Source organism: Mandrillus leucophaeus, unplaced genomic scaffold, assembly GCF_000951045.1.
Source record: "Mandrillus leucophaeus isolate KB7577 unplaced genomic scaffold, Mleu.le_1.0 Scaffold29, whole genome shotgun sequence".
In the NCBI taxonomy this organism is placed as follows: domain Eukaryota; kingdom Metazoa; phylum Chordata; class Mammalia; order Primates; family Cercopithecidae; genus Mandrillus; species Mandrillus leucophaeus.
In genome coordinates, this window is record NW_012103031.1 from 2471297 (window position 1) to 2488330 (window position 17034).

The 17034-nt window shown below is 43.8% G+C and overlaps 1 protein-coding gene across 1 annotated transcript in view; it reads right to left on the reverse strand.

Annotated features, from left to right (window-relative positions):
* Positions 1 to 17034, reverse strand: part of TRRAP (transformation/transcription domain-associated protein) — a 132900-nt gene that overhangs the window by 69237 nt on the left and 46629 nt on the right. The window contains exons 24-31 of the mRNA XM_011985836.1: positions 14335 to 14552; positions 13702 to 13899; positions 12882 to 13142; positions 11080 to 11241; positions 8412 to 8508; positions 6801 to 6922; positions 6304 to 6474; positions 1193 to 1261 (exon numbers count right to left, since the gene is read on the reverse strand). Of these exons, the coding sequence (XP_011841226.1) occupies positions 1193 to 1261; positions 6304 to 6474; positions 6801 to 6922; positions 8412 to 8508; positions 11080 to 11241; positions 12882 to 13142; positions 13702 to 13899; positions 14335 to 14552 (1298 nt within the window). The remainder of the gene's footprint in view (positions 1 to 1192; positions 1262 to 6303; positions 6475 to 6800; positions 6923 to 8411; positions 8509 to 11079; positions 11242 to 12881; positions 13143 to 13701; positions 13900 to 14334; positions 14553 to 17034) is intronic.

Sequence of the window (17034 nt, forward strand, 5' to 3'; positions counted from 1 at the left end):
TACCTAACAGATGAGAGAGGGAGAGCAGCACAGAGACACCTGCACCTCATCCCAGGGGCCTGGGCTCATTAACATACTCTGCTCTCCTCCACGAAGAGTTCCTGATTCTCTTCTGCGTATATAAATAGCAAACCTTCAACAGGATCATGCGTGGCATATCACTTCTTTAAAAAGTTTAAAATCCTGGTTTAGTTTTGCTTACTTGGCTGTTTAGAAGCAGTAGGAAACAAGACTTACATAAACAAAACACCTTGATACACAATGGTCAAAACAAAGCATAATAAAGCCAGAAAAGAAAAATCCAAGTTGGGATGGAACACATCCAGCAAAGGCACACGAGGACAAAAAGCCACGTTAATTATGCCTCTGAAGAACTATGAGGAAGTCCCTAACAGGAACACTGTTGTCAAGTTTCACTGGGGATTATGAAACCCATGGAAAAGGCAATTCCACTGCGAGGACATCAAGTTAAAAACAAAAACTGTAAAAAATAAACATATACAAATAATATTAGATTTAAAAGAGCAGAAAGCATGCATTCTTAAGAGACAAAGTCTTTAATGACCCACATCAGACACTTCAAGATTTAGCTGAAGCAGTTTTCCTTTAAAACCATACAAATGTGCTTTGAAGGGCCAGTCATATAACTGGACAAACAATTGGGGTGGATGACGCAGACCTTGAAAACACACGTGCCGGTATTTATGGGATTCCTTCTTACATTCCCCTGAAGGCTTTAAGTCCTAAAAAATCTCCAGTTGGTTTTATCAGGCAATAATGATTAAACACATTTACCCACCACCCCATGATGGAAAGCGATGGAAACAATAGCTGAGGAACGCACCACCATGTAAACAGCGGCTGCCAAGGACAGGCTAGAAAATCCGCTGTTTAAAGCAGAGCTGGTAAAATTGAAATACTAACATTCAAGCCCCCCAGAATTCTCAACAGAAAAGTCATATTAAAGTGAACCAAAGGGGAGATTTTAAAGAAACATAAAAAGGAATGTTCAGCAATTAAGAGAAAGACAGGCAAAACAGAATACCAATCAAATGTGTTTAACAATTTACAAGGACTATAATCATGTCAAACTAGATTTCTGACCGGCATTTTAATGAAAGCACTGTCCCGGCATTAGCAATGACCCAGCATGGCGGCTGGTGCCCTTCCCAGAAACAAACAAGTCACTCACGTTTCCGTCGCTCCTCTGGCCCCCTTTGTGGGTGATCACCACCACTTCCATCCACTTGCGCAGATGTTGCTGTTGGAAAAACACATCCTGAGACACAACTTCCTCACAGAGGTGCATTCCACTTCCAAAGTATTGCTCTCTGGTGGAAATTCCTATGTAATCATTCATTTCCATCATGTTTAGTGTGAGAACTGCAACGTTTCCATTATTAAAACAGCGCAACCATCTAACTAGTGATGAGAATAATTGGCATTTGTTCATGTTTCAAAATAAAAAGGCTAACTTGCTCTGACACAGAAGGAAGCGCCCTGACTCCTGGGTGTTCCAATACCAGGCCCTGCCATTTTACTTTCTGTTAACTTGTTTCCCAGCTGTTCACTGAGTGCTTGGAAGTGTCGGCTCCCACACTGGGTGTTAAGTAGAGACGTGAGCGGCCGACCTCATCCGTGTCCTGATGTCCCTCTCCTTGTGGAGCCCGTGGTCTGATGGGGAAAAAGGTAAACATAAAGGTGCCTACTGTGTGTAGCTACAATTACGGTGTTGTAAGAGGAAGACAGGAACCAGCTCTGATGAGAGAGGAGGGGGTCGGGGTCCTCCTGCTGAGGACAGGACTCGGAAAAGGTAGGAAAGCCAGAAGCAGAGGGGCAGAGAGTAGGGGAGGACAAAGGCCCTGACAGCACAGAAGGAACAGCGGCCACAGCAGCTGGGGAGCAGTGGGCACAATGGGGACCCTAGGGAAGGGGCTGGTGAGATAGATATGGACCCCATTCGGTCAGGGACTGTGCAAATGAGTGCCACAGGGCCGCAATTCCCTCTGCAGAATGAGGGCCATGCTTCAGCAAGGGACTCTGCATTTAAGAGTATGGGAAGAGACCCCCGACTTTAGCTTAACCCAGGCACCTGGTAGCCAGGCTCCAGCCTCTGTGTCCAGCAAAACCAGGCAGACAAATGCCCAGGCTTTAAAGCTAAAACCACAACAAGAGCATTCGGTAACAGTTGCATCTTTAATATCCTGCGTTGTTCAAACCCTCCCTTCAGAACACCGATGTCCTACAGGAAGTTAGCAAGTTGCTTTAAAAAGGTTTCCATGGTAGAACAGGAACGGGGAACAATGGTTAGGACACCTAAACACTCCTCTCTAAGACAAGCCTTCTCTGAGCCTTTAACGTCCTTACAGTCCATGTCAGACTTGGAGAGGCTGCATTTCCCAACCTTACGTAGCCAACAAACTGGTTTCATGAAACACCGCCATCGTGCAGAGTCAATGTTCCAGGGACCACTGGCATTGAGAAATGCACACAATAATACACATTTCTTCAAAGCACTACAACAACATTCCCTAAAGGATATTAATCACCAGAACAGAAATTCATGAACCCTACTCCTTACCAGAATGGCTCCTTACACAAAGATATAAATGAGAGTAACAGAATTAAAGGGATAGACAACAGCCAGCCACATCACCATTCTTTTTTTCCCAAAGGAATAAAATGACACTAATGGGTATACAAAATTCATCTTTAGCTTGGTGAGGAAATTATTCAAGCCAACCAACCACATGGCCAGGTGCGGTAGCTCACTCCTGTAATCCCAGCACTTTGGGAGGCGTGCACATCGATTGAGGCCAGGAGTTTTAGACTAGCCCGGCCAACATGGTGTGATCCTGTCTCTACTAAAAATGCAAAAACTAGCCGGGCATGGTGGCACATGCCCATAATCCCAGCTGCTCAGGAGGCTGAGGTGGGAGGATTGCTTGAACCCGAGGTGGAGGTTGCAGTGAGCTATGATCACGCCACTGCACTCCAGCTTGGGAGAGAGAGCAAGACCCTGTCTCAATAAACAAACAGAAAAACCAACTAACCACATAAAAGACTTAATAATCATGTCAAGTAGTTCAATCTTAAGGAAACTGAATACCACATGCAAAAGAATGAAGTTGGACCCTTATCTAATGCTATATACAAGAAAGAACTCAAAATGGGCCAAAGACCTAAATGTAAGAGCTAAAACTCTAAAACTCTTAAAAAAAGGTCAATTTTCAGGGTTGTTTCCATGAATGCCCACCCTAAAAGTAAGGTGCCTTAGCTCTTAAAATACTGCTGAAGGCTTGAGCTATTAAACTCGAAGGCTTATGAGGAATGACAAGAGCTCCAGCAGTGACTGAACATGGTTCTGAAGAACATGACTAAGTAGGGACCAGTGTGTCCCTTACCACTGCCTCTGGCAGAGCCCAGCAGGCAGGTGTAACTCAGGAAGACCTCCGCCATCAAGCACAAAGGCACCGTCAACGTTAAGTCCAGGCTGGACTCAGTCCAGGTGGGTGCTAGATGAAAACGTCTGGATGGAAACTCCTCTAGCTTGAACCACTCAGAGAGCAGAAAAGGGAGGAAAAAATTCACCTAACACGAACCATTAACACAAAATCCATGTGATTTATTTTAGGCGGAAAGACCACTGGCCTTGGTCAGAAACTACAGACATTAAGGCAGTTGTCTTCATATTGCACCAAAATAAAATCTTGGTAACAATGTTCACTGAATGATTTCCCAGCTCACAGCAGATTTGAAGGGTTAGACTAGGGATTAAACATAAACAGGCTGGGCCAGGTGCAGTGGTTCACATGAGGTCAGGAGTTCAAGACCAGTTTGGCCAACATGATGAAACCCTATCTCTACTAAAAATACAGGCGTGGTGGCAGGCGCCTGTAATCCCAGCTACTCGGGAGGCTGAGACAGGAGAATCACCTGAGCCCAGGAGGCAGAGGTTCCAGTGAGCCGAGATCACGCCACTGCACTTCAGCCTGGGTGACAGAGTGAGACTCTGTCTCATAAACAAACAAACAAACAGGCCAGGTGCAGTGGCTCACATCTGTAATCCCTGCATTTTGGGAGGTCGAGGCAGGTGAATCACTTGAGGTCAGAAGTTCAAAACCAGCCTGCCCAACATGGTGAAACCCAGTCTGCATTAAAAATAAAAAAATGAGCTGGGTATGGTGGCGGACGCCTATAATCCCAGTTACTTGGGAGGCTGAGGCAGGAGAATCACTTGAACCCGGGAGGCAGAGGTAGCAATTAGATGAGATTACACTACTGCACTCCAGCCTAAGCAACAGAGCCATACTCTGTCTCAAAAATAAAAATAAACAAATCAAAGCTGCTTCAGGCAAGCATACAAAGGCAGCAAAAAATGACAGACGACTTTTCAAGAGGAAACATACACAAAAGCATTAGGACATTTGGACACATGCACAGAGCTCATGGGCCTCATGTGTGAAAGCACCTCAGCCGTAACACAAGATAGTGTTTACAGGATGTGCTCTGGTTAGGAAGTGATGTAACTTTATATATTTATTTTAGCCACTCTTGTGAATATATGGAATATATGGAAACTGATAGGTATGTATGTCTATTACATGTATTTGGAAGCTTAAGGAGAAAGTCTCCAATTTGGAACATTCACTTCCATATTATACTTCTTCAATTATAATGTATTACTAGGGCACAACTTACAATTTTAGTGTTTGGCTCATTATTCATTATTTAGGTACTTGTAGATATGAAGAAACTAACATATAGATGAGGTAAAAAGCTATGTGTCTTTCATATATATTTCTCTACATTCCGCATGTAAATACAATGTATCTATGCACTGTGATACATTGTATAAACTCCTGTTTATAGCTGGGGGAAAAGTATACCAAAAAGAAAAAAGTAGCTCCAGTATCTTAAAATGTCAAATGGTCAAACGCCACTTAGGAAACATAAACATGAAAAATACATTCATGTTTGCAGTGGTGGATCATGAAATCCTGTTTATTATATATAAATCCATTTACCAGAAGCAAAATTGAATGCAAAAGAAAGCTAATAGATGATATCCTCCATCCACTTACATTTCAATTTTAAACACTGACAAATGGGTTTTTTTCCTGCATAATTATTTCTCTGTTAATTCTAAAAACCCAAAGGACTCTGATGTTCTTACGCAAGACTGTATGAAAGAAGGCACACTTACCTATTTTGTAGGAGTGTATATTAGTAAAAATTTTTTTGGAGAGCAATTTGACAAGGTGCTAAAAGATTAAAATGCATACATTCTTTTGATCTAGAAATTCTACCAGTAGAAATGTACACCACAGATAAACACATGTGAAATTATGAACAAGTTCTTCAGTGCATCATGGGATATAATGAAAAGGCTGGGAACAATCTAAATGTTCACCAGTGAGGCCATGGTTAAATAAATTATGGCAAGTCCATGTCATGAGGTACTATGCAGCCATAAAGCAGAATGGAGTATTTCAGGTACTGATACGAAATGATGGGTGTTAAATGGGAAAAGCAAGGACTGTGTATATATATATTGTACCTCCTTTTATAGGAAAAAATATATATACATACGTCCTCTTCCATATATAAAACATCTCTAAAAGGATACACAACAAAGTCTTAACCCTGGCTGTCTCAGGGAGGGGTCTGGGTAGCTAGAGGACAGGGTGGGAGGGAGGCTTTCTGCAGTATATCCTTTACACTTTTTCAATTTCAAGCCATCTGAATGCATTATTTATTTTATTTTATTTATTTTTTTTTTTGAGGCAGGGTTTTGCTCTGTCACCCAGACTGGGGTGCAGGGATGCCATCTTGGCTCATGCAAACTTCACCTCCCACGCTCCGGCGATCCTCCCACCTCAGCCTCCGAGCCAAGAAGCTGGGACCACAGGCACGTGCCACCAGGCTTGGCTAATTTTTTTTTTTTTTTTGAGATGGAGTTTCACTCGTTGCCCATGCTGGAGTGCAGTGGCACAGTCTTCGCTCACTGCGACCTCTGTCTCCCAGATTCAAGCGATTCTCCTGCCTCAGCCTCCCGAGTAGTCGGGATTACAGATGCGTGCCACCACACCAGGCTAATTTTTGTATTTTTAGTAGAGATGGGTTTCACCATGTTGGCCAGTCTGGTCTCGAACTCCCGACTGCAGGCGATCTACCAACCTCAGCCTCCCAAAGTGCTGGGATTACAGGCGTGGGCCACTGTGCCTAGCTGCATTATTTATTTTTAAAATAATTTAACCTTTTTTAAGTTAATTATAGAGCGTTTAAATGCATTTGGCTTACCATCATCTGATCACAAAATTTATCATTGAAGGAATTTGGGAAGAGCCTCGTGACCGAAGTCAGGCGATTCACAACATTCAGCGTCAAGCTCCGGTAATCTCCCAGCATCATCAGCAAAGGTCGCATATGTGTGTGGATTTGATCGACCTCTATGGTAGCACCTTCCAAAAACTATTAGAAAAGTTGTAAAGAAAAATAGACAACTGAGGACACTCCATAATAGAACAGAAGTCATCTTCAACCTTAGTTTCTGTTCTCCCTTAGGAAGATGGAATATTAGTCATATACTGTCTTTCAGAAATTCATGATGAAATGAAGAAGACTTATCTTTACTGTTTAATATTTTTAAAAATTCAGTATGACTATGAAACAGGTATATTCTTATTACAGCTTAATGTGTAATAACCACATGCATAAAGCTTTTTAGGCACATACTGTTTATATAGCAATAAACAGGAAGAACTCAATGCAGAACACACACACACTCACCCACTCACCTTTCTCATACAGGCTTCTCCGGCCTCCTGGAGCTCACTATTGGTGGAATTCAGGGCTTTGAAGAGTGCAGCTATGATTTTCTCCCTGGACTGAGGAAGGTAATTGCAGGCAGCAAGTGCATCTTCAGGGAGAGAAATCAAGACAATTTCATTACTAACTGGAAAGATACCCAAATAATTTTCTTCTCTATATTTATTTATTATTATTATTTGGTAGAGACGGTATCTTGCTATGTTGCCCAGGTTGATCTCCAACTCCTGATCTCAAGGGATTCTCCTGCCCTGGCCTCCCCAAGTGCTAGCATTACAGGTGTGAGCCACTGCCCCAGCTGAATTTTCTTTCCTAAAGGCTCCTACCAACCAACAAAAAATATGAACCACGAGCCCTCTTTCCTAGTGTTTGGCCTTGAGAAAGACAAAAGTACACATGGTCTTCCATCCTCATGTCGAGTATAATCTAAGAGTGAAGTCCAGCCTGCCAGAAAAGCCATGATAAATCTTACATCTCCAGATAAGAAGAAGGCTTGAGGGGGAAGAAAAGACACCCACTGACACCCCTATTCCAGGACACCTTCACGGGGTAATGGGGTGACGGGCCCCAGGGCAGTCCCATCTGAATAAGGCTGATGGCATGGTCTCTGGCCCTCCGGTGACAGGCAATGCAGGGGACAGACACACACAGTCCAGCCTTTCTTCACTACCCAGGTTTGAGGATGAAAGGCTTTAAGACTTTCAAAAGGCAAATATTCTTAAGGAAGGAGACACACTTCAATCTTCTATGTTAGGTGACAGGTAACATTCATTCTAGCAAAAGTAGCACCCACAATGGCTAACGGGAAGGAGGTGCAGCAGAGGTCCCCAAAGAAGACACCTCAAGAGAAGAAGAAAGCTGCCTGTCATCCCTGGTCCCCCTGCTGGCTTTGGCTTGCGCTGTCTGGAACACTCCACCCCCATCTTCTAGCTCAGGTATTATGGTCTGCCTCTCAGCTCTTCAACTCTAACTCAAGGAAGATTCTGGAAATATTTTATTAAGAGCATAAAAATCAACAAAGCAAGAGAGAATCAACTAAAAAAGTTTGCATTGGGCATTTATATTCACTCCCCACAAGAGAGAAAATGACTGTTTCTATGTCGGTCAGTACAGATCTGGTCTATTTTCCTACACTTTGCATCATTCCTGTGCTTGACAATGAGAACTGAGGTTTCCCAATGAAAACCTAGAGACTGCAGGATTAACAAATGCTTGAGTCATTAAAAAGCTTTTAAGACTGTCGTGTCCCTTACTATATATACACTGTGATTCTGATTGAAATGGCACCATATGCATGATACGACAATCCTTTTAAACCAGAACGCCTGATTCATAAAACAACAACAGACTTTACTATAAAGCACAAAATTACTTCAATCCTAACAACACATATAATTTTACGGCACCTCATTATACACATTATACAATTTGACATACAAAAATAATTTTTTGATCCCATCTTAAAAAGACTACAAAAAGTCATAAAAATTAACAACAACAGGCCACTTTTGTTTTCTATAGACCTCCTCTATAGTCAGTCTCCTTTCACTTTTATACCCTGTAGATTTTCATTAACTTACTTAATGCTGCAATTCGCAAAGGTACGAGCGACGGAAGGCTTTTATAACAAGGCAGCTTTGTTAAAGCTGAATCTTCAGCCTCACACAAATTCAACAGCTGCAAAAGATAAAACAATTTCATTTAGCCCACTCTTCCTGTGAAGACATAATAACCTTGCAAATAACAGAGCACAGCAACACACACACAGCCACACAATTAACAACTGACAAAATAAGCTCAAATCCTCAAGATTTTAAGTATCAAAGTATGACCGAGACTCTTTAAGGCAAAACTCAGTTTACCTCATTAGTGAAAAGAATTCTTAAGACACTTTCTCACCCACTCTGATACCACGATGTTTTTTTCTCACCCACTCTGATACCATCATGTTTTTTTTTCCTCAAAACAGGGGGTCATTTTATCTAACTGCAAATCCCATGATGGCGGGGCTGTCTCCTCCTGGTTCACATTAGCCTCCCCAGGGCCACGGGCAAGTGTTCAAGAAACAGATGGGCTATAATTCAAATATTTAAGTGAACGCACTTTTTTTCTTTTCAAGTACAGAAATGCATAAGAAAGAAGCTGAACAGCACTGGGAATTCCAGTGACTATCCTTCCAGACATTTTACCACACAACTAGATACTTCTGTATCTGTTATCTAAGTAACAGACATGGTGTTCTATCACTATTTCCCCCTTCTCTTCATTCACATCCTGGAAAACTAGTATAGGCTTTGACCATTTTTTCCTCCTTAAGATTCCAACCTGGTAAAAGATTTAAAACAGCAGAAAAGGATACATAGTGAAAAGCACTTCAAGTCACCCACCCCATTCCACTGCCCAGAGGAAACCACTGTTGGTAGGGCCTTATATGACCTCCAAAAATACTCTCCTCACATATAAGGGCATGCGTGTATATTTGTGTGCAGGTATGGAGAGAATGTGTGTATATATGTGTGCAGGTACGGAGAGAATGCGTGTGTGTATGTGTGCAGGTACGGAGAGAATGCGTGTGTGTATGTGTGCAGGTACGGCGAGAATGCGTGTATGTGTGCAGGTACGGAGAGAATGCGTGTATGTGTGCAGGTACGGAGAGAATGCGTGTATGTGTGCAGGTACGGAGAGAATGCGTGTATGTGTGCAGGTACGGAGAGAATGCGTGTGTGTATGTGTGCAGGTACGGAGAGAATGCGTGTGTGTATGTGTGCAGGTACGGAGAGAATGCGTGTGTGTATGTGTGTAGGTACGGAGAGAATGTGTGTGTGTATGTGTGCAGGTATGGAGAGAATGAGTGTATGTATGTGTGCAGGTATGGAGAGAATGCATGTATATGTGTGCAGGTACGGAGAAAGAAGTCAACTACAAAACAAAACCCCAACACAGCCACACAGTATCACCTGGGAAGCTTTCAGACAGTGGATTCCCAGGTCTCACCCAAATCTACTGAACCTGAATCTCCAGGGAAAGGACTTGAGTCCAAGCTTTTCAAAAGATCCGCACGTGTTCTGATGCAGCCAGGCACTGACAGACATCTGGAAAACCAGTTTCATGCCCTCAATACTGCCAGGCTCTGGTCTTAAGTGCAGTGAGGAGTTTTCCATGCAGGCTAAAATACATCTGTCTCTAGATCAGCCAAGGGAAGTTATGCATTTCCTAAAGGTCTTGCCCTTCTGTCAAGCCCAAATGATAAGGTATAAAGATCACAGCCAGACCATATGATCCTATAACCATATGTCCAAGCAAAAACAGGACCTTAAAAACGTCAAGAGGTAAATTTTCATATCCAGAAATTCAGACAGTGTGGACCTGGAAGAATTTGCTTTCTTCTGATTTTTGCCGTGGTATACTCTGACAATGCCTCTGCATGTATGATTCATGTCCCAAAAAATTTTAAATTTTATCCAATCACCAGATCATTACTGTATTCTAAGGACGTTGCTTATAATTTGGCAACATCCAGTTTCATTCCTGTTTGTCAGTCTAATATCACCCCACACTGGAACGTTTACAGTGACAAATACTCATAAGATGCGTAAGATGCCGTCTGCCAGGGTCCGTGTTTGGGTCAAGGGGCAAATCAAGTCCAGCAAAAAAATAAGAACCCGGCTGGACAGTGCAGTGATTAGCAACCAGGCTCTAAATAACAGTCCTGGCTTAAATTCAGGACTGCCCCGCCGCTTTGGATAATCAGCAAACTCTAAGCCTCAGTTTCCACACCTTCAAAATGAGAACAAACAGCTCAACCCCTACACTTCAGTGGGTGCTGTCAGAACTTAGGGCACTCGTGTGACGTTCTCAACAGCGCATGGCACGTTTCAGTGATTAGTGAATGCAATAAGGCACTTGCACTGGGCCAGCTGATCTAAGAGTGATTAAAGCAACTGGGTGCAGCTTCATCTTTAAAGTACAACCTTGAGTCCCTAAATTCAAGCAAGGGTTCCTGTTGGGGCTAACAGAGTTCTGAGAACTCAGAAGACATCAGCGTCTCTGCTGGCCATAGCTCCCCCTTCCGCCCGAGCCCAGACGCAACATACCTGCTCAGGTTGCTGTGCCAGGTGTCGGCGGGTTACCTGCAGGTCCCTGCCAGAGCCTTCTCTGAATGCTGCCTGACCAGTCTTCGCGTACAAAGACAGGCTAGCAGACACACGTCATCACCATCCACACCACTCCGCACCACCACCCCCCTACCTCTGTGTAGAACACCTTATGCTCCACCACGTTAAGGTCCATTGTGAAGAGCCTGGGCTGCAACGTGGTACAGAACGTGTTCCCTTCCATCAGGCCTATCTGCGCATTGGCAGGCTGGTGTCGGAGTAGGTGCTTCTTAGGGGGGACCATATCCTGCAGGACCTGGGGAAGCCAAGGAGGAGGCAGCACTCACCAGCTGCCCCTTGAGACACAAACACTTTTTAAAAATTTGAAAACCGTGTGTGAGATCCAAAGTTATTACAGATATCTTCTCACTAGGGAAGGGGAGATACATTTCATGTGCAAAACCTGGGTCGTGGAGAGGCATGTAAGATATGTTAGCTCCTAAAGCTACAGGGTAACCTCTCTCTCCTTAAAAATCAAAACTAAAAAAAAAAAAAAAAATCCAAAACAAAAAACAAAACTACAACAAAACAAGAATAAAACTACCAGACTGTGCCATAGTCTCAGGAACGTAGCCTTCTACTCTCTTGACTCTAACGATCACTGATGCAGCCGTAACTAGAAGTACACTGTTTTTTGCAAATCTCAAGTCATAAAGAGCAGGCACAAGGGTAGAGCTAGCCCTCTGTGTCTGTGGTTCTGCATCCTCAGATGCTTCCAAGTGAGAAGAAAACATACTTGAGGGAAAAATAAATAAAAAATAACATGACAACGAAAAACAAATAAACTAATAAAGCATAACTATTTACATAGCATTTACATTGTATTAGGTATTATAAGTAATCTAGAACTAATTTAAAGTATATGGGAGATTATACAAATTTTTATATACCCATAAAATTTAAGGATAGGTACAGTGGTTCACACCTGTAATCCCAGCACTTTGGTAGGCTGACATGGGAGGACTGCTCGACCCCAGGAGTTCAACGCCAGCCTGGGCAACACATTGAGATCCCATCTTTACAAAAAATAGCTGGAAAAAAATTGTTAAATTAAAAAGAAAAAAAGGACATTTTGGGCTGGATAATTTCCTTAAAGAAAAGTCGTAACTTAAAAAGTTAAAAAATAGGCCAGGTGCGGTGGCTCACACCTGTAATCCCAGCACTTTGGGAGGCCGAGGCAGGTGGATCAGGAGGTCAGAAGATCGAGACCATCCTGGCTAACACGGTGAAACCCCGTCTCTACTAAAAATACAAAAAATCAGTTGGGCGTGGTGGCAGGCGCCTGTAGTCCCAGCTACTTGGGAGGCTGAGGCAGAAGAATGGCGTGAACCTGGGAGGCGGAGCTTGCAGTGAGCCGAGATTGTGCCACCGCACTCCAGCCTGGGCGACACAGCAAGACTCTGTCTCAAAAAAAAAAAAAAAGTGAAAAAAAAATAAAAAATAAACTAGCCAGGCATGGTGGTGTGCGTCTGTAGTCCCAGTTACTTAGGAGGCTGAGGCAGGAGGATCACTTGAGCCCAGGAGTTCGAGGCTGCAGTGAGCTAGGATCACACTCCAGCCTGGGCAACAGAGTGAGATTGTCTCAAAAAAGTAAATAAATGAAAATTTAAAAAATATTAAAAAAGAAAAAATAAATCAGTAAATAAAGTACACAGAAGATGTACATAAGTTACATACAAATATCACACCATTTTACATCAGAGACTTGAGTATCCCAGATCTTGGTACCCACGCAGGGTCCTGGAACCAAGGCCCCCACAGATACCAAGGGATGACTGTACTTTGCAACACAGACGCAAAATTATAAACGGAATATCATCTCAACTCAAATTAAAAAAAAAAAAAAGTCTCAACATTCTGTTGAAATTACGTTAGTTCTGGTGACAGAAATCTCACCTCTTTGTGGGGTTCCATGATCACCGTCACACTCTTTCCAGTGACCTGGGCCAACACCTGCAGCGAATGCATGGCCTGCTTCCTCACAGTGGAGTTTGGAGAGGTGACTTCTCGAACCAAGTCGTGTGTCACATGGTGGAAAGACTTTTCCTGGGCGGCCACAATCTCTTCAGCTCTCTCCTCGTCTTTTAAAGGCGTTGCGCACCGCATCAGAAGCTGCTCCAGGGTGGTCTTTGCCATGGCGACTGCCCCATTGGAAACCTGCAAGTCAGGGACGACTCAGAATGAAAGCAGGGCGATGCCACCCACTGCACCATCTCCTGCACACCCGTCTGCCATAAAGACTTTCACTGGGGGTCCATGCCCCTCTCGCCAGCTGCTTTAATGAAGTGACTTCACAGCACCCACTTGGTGCTTTAGTCCCTAAGTCGTCTACTCGGAAAACGTGGATCCTGCATTCACCAGATAAGCTGGCAATGCCCATCATGTTCTACTGCTGTGAGTCATATCTGCACACAGGCTTAAGAATGTGGCTCCTCTGGAAACAGCACATGAGAAGTGGAATTCCCCTTTTCAGACGTACTGAGTAAATACTTGGCCTGTAACTGTTCTTTATCAAAGCAAACAGGTAGTTGGATACCCACAGAAGACCTATGGGAGCTCTGAGCTGTCCTTTTAGCAAAAATGCTGAAATGAAATCTGAGTATCAAAGTCACCATGCTGCGTGGAGAGCATATTTGCAGAAGGATGTGATACTATTCTTCAGGAAACCACCATTTCAAAAACAGCATGGTTAGGATTGGGGCTGCCCATCACCTACCTCTCCAGTTAAGTCCATCATGACAAAGAGAAGTGCTTTCAGGAATGTCTGCTGGTTCTGGAGAACCCAAGTGAGAGGCAGCCGCTCCATGAGAAACTTAATAGACACCACACCCCCCAGCTTTGCATACCACGCCTGTTCATAACAACACGCGCACAGGCGCTCCACGATGTAAGAAAACAGGGGCAGCTGGCAAGCCTGGAGAGGAAAATGAACAAACCACAACACATTACTGCAATTCTTTTTTTTTTTTCTTTTTTTTGAGACAGAGTCACTCTTGTTGCCCAGGCTGGAGTACCACGCTATGATCTCGGCTCACCGCAACCTCTGCTTCCCAGGTTCAAGTGATTCCCCTGCCTCAGCCTCCCGAGTAGCTGGGATTACAGGCATGCGCCACCACACCTGGCTAATTTTTTTTTATTTTTAGTAGAGACGGGGTTTCTCCATGTTGGTCAGGCTGGTCTCGAACTCCCAACCTCAGGTGATCCGCCTGTCTTGGCCTCCCAAAGTGCTGGGATTACAGGCGTGAGCCACTGCGCCCAGCCGCAATTCTTAAACTATCAGTCTCTAGAAGGCCCACCCTCAGGTACAGACACCCTCCAAATCAGAAGACACTCCTCAACCCTTCCTTACCCTCTCCTTGGAGCCCAGGATGATACTTGCAACATCAAATATCACAGCCAGGGCCACCTCCCCGATTTTGCAAAGCTCCTTTTCTTCATATGCCATACAAATAGCTATTGCGTCAATGAGAACCAAAGGATCCATCCCTTTCGAGCCATTTTCCTCACTGTGAAACATGGCTGTGCTGGGCTGGCTGCCCACCTGGTAGCAAGGCAGCAAGAAAGGGCCTAAAAGGAGAGAGAGGGGAGGCACATGAGAGTTCATTTACGAGAACAGTCTTGTCCCTCAAACTGCAGAACTCCCCGATGTTTTCCTTGAAGTTAGAAACTCCATAAAAAGCAGGGCACGGTGGCTCACGCCTGTAACCTCAGCATTCTGGGAGGCCAAGGCGGGAGGATCATTTGAGGTCGGGAGTTTGAGACCAGCCTGGTCCAACATGGTGAAACCCCATCTCTACTAAAAATACAAAAATTAGCTGGGCATGGTGGTGGGCACCTGTAATCCCAGCTACTCAGGAGGCTGAGGCGGGAGAATCACTTGAACCCAGGAGGTGGAGGTTGCAGATCACACCACTGCACCCCAGCCTGGCCAACACAGTGAGACTCCGTCTCAAGAAAACAAACAAACAAAAAAACTCCACAAAGCCAGCACTGAGATTTTAAGTCAACTTCTGTTAAACTGCAATTATATGTAAATTAAGTGGTCCGATATGCCTTTAGGCTATATTTTTCTGAATGTTTTCTATGATACACTGTTATTTTCAGATATTTCTCAATCATAACTCAAAAATATATTAGTTCAAAATGAGAACCACAGGGGTCAGGCACAGTGGCTCATGCCACTTTTATAATCTTTTACAATTAAATAAGCCCAGTACTTTCGGAAGCCAAGGCAGGAGAATCACTTGAGGCTAGGAGTTCAAGACCAGCCTGAGCAACATAATGAGATGCATCTCCATAAAAAGTTTTAAAAAAATTAGCTGGACATGGTGTTACACGCCTGTAGTCCTAGCTACTCAAGAGGCTGAGGTGGGAGGATCACTTAAGCTCAGCAGATAGAGAGGCTGCAATGAGCCATGACCAGACCACTGCACTCCAGCCTGGGCAATAAAGCAAGACTCTGTATCTAAAAAGGAAAACAAAACAAAAATTAAAAAATAAAGAAAACCACAACGAGGTAACCTTTTTAAAAAAAAATTGTTAAATAGGCCAAGGGGCAGAGCATGACCATGGGTTATGCTCCAGATATTCCTAACATACAACAAAAAGCAATGGCATCCAGCTACGGCAGAGAACAGTCGGTCACAACATTATGAGGTAATGCCTCAGAGGTACCCAGGTCCAACGTGGAAGTTACTGAGAAGCTTAGTTTTGCCAGAAAGACAATGTTAACATAGAAGAAACACTGAGAAACAAAGTGCTAAATTGTACAGTATTGACCGGTCAGGCCAAGAAAAGTTAAAGTGGAAAATTCTATGTGCTCTGCTGGTTGATCTTAAGGGTGAGGAGCTTTGAGGACACAAACTGGGCAGTGCTACTCCAGTGGGGTCTGCAGACAAACTGTGACTGGTCTGGGAGGAGATGCCAAAATTGACAGTAAGTTTTCAGAAACTTACGTAGCAACTGGCAGCATCATTACATTTTTATTTTCTTTTTTTTCTGAGACAGAGTTTTGCTCTTGTCGCCCAGGCTGGAGTGCAATGGCACCATCTCTGCTCATCGCAGCCTCCACCTCCCAGGTTCAAGCGATTCTCCTACTTCAGCCTCCTGAGTAGCTGGGATTACAGGCATGCGCCACCATGCCTGGCTAATTTTGTATTTTTAGTAGAGACGGGGTTTCTCCATGTTGGTCAGGCTGGTTTCGAACTCCCGACCTCAGGGGACCTGCCTGCCTCAGCCTTCCAAAGTGCTGGGATTATAGGTGTGAGCCAATGCGCCCGGCCATTTTTATTGTCTTTTACAAAGACATCATCTACAATGGACTGGAAATAAAAATGAACAAATACAAGTGGTCCTTCACCACCAAGAGCACGAGAGCCACTGAAGCGGAGGTGAGCAGCCATTCCAGGCAGGAAGAACAGCAGAATGAGAATCCTGGGAGCAGAAACGGGCATCGCAGGGGAGACTGCGAGGCATGGGCTGGAGAGCAGGGAGCAGGTGATGGAGAAGTTTCTGGAGGGCAAGACTGGCCTTGGAAAACACAGTCAGGCAGAGGAAGGCGAGCAGTGAGTGTGACCACAAACTGTCTGTTTCACAGGCAGCTTGTCCAAAAGCACCTGGACACAGAAGTATTATTAAATCGGGTCTATTTTACAAACAAAACTTGGTAGGTAATAACTTCCAAGTTGATATGGTGCCCACCACTGAAATACCAATTATCAATGTAGTAAATAGAAAATTAGAAAATAAAAGCCAAAAATCAATCAGTCAAACTCAGCTTTTTCTAGAACAACAAAACGTCCTGATCAAGTTTTTAAAGCATCCGAAAAAGTCAAAGAACCAATCCCATGCCCTACCGTGCCCCCGTGCTCACCACACTGTTGGGCGACTGCCAATCTAGATGTGTATAAGAGACAGGCTAATATCATGCCACTGAATTCCAGTTTGTGTGACAGAGCAAGACTCTGTATCTAAAAAGGAAAACAAAACAAAAATTAAAAAATAAAGAAAACCACAACGAGGTAACCTTTTTAAAAAAAAATTGTTAAAT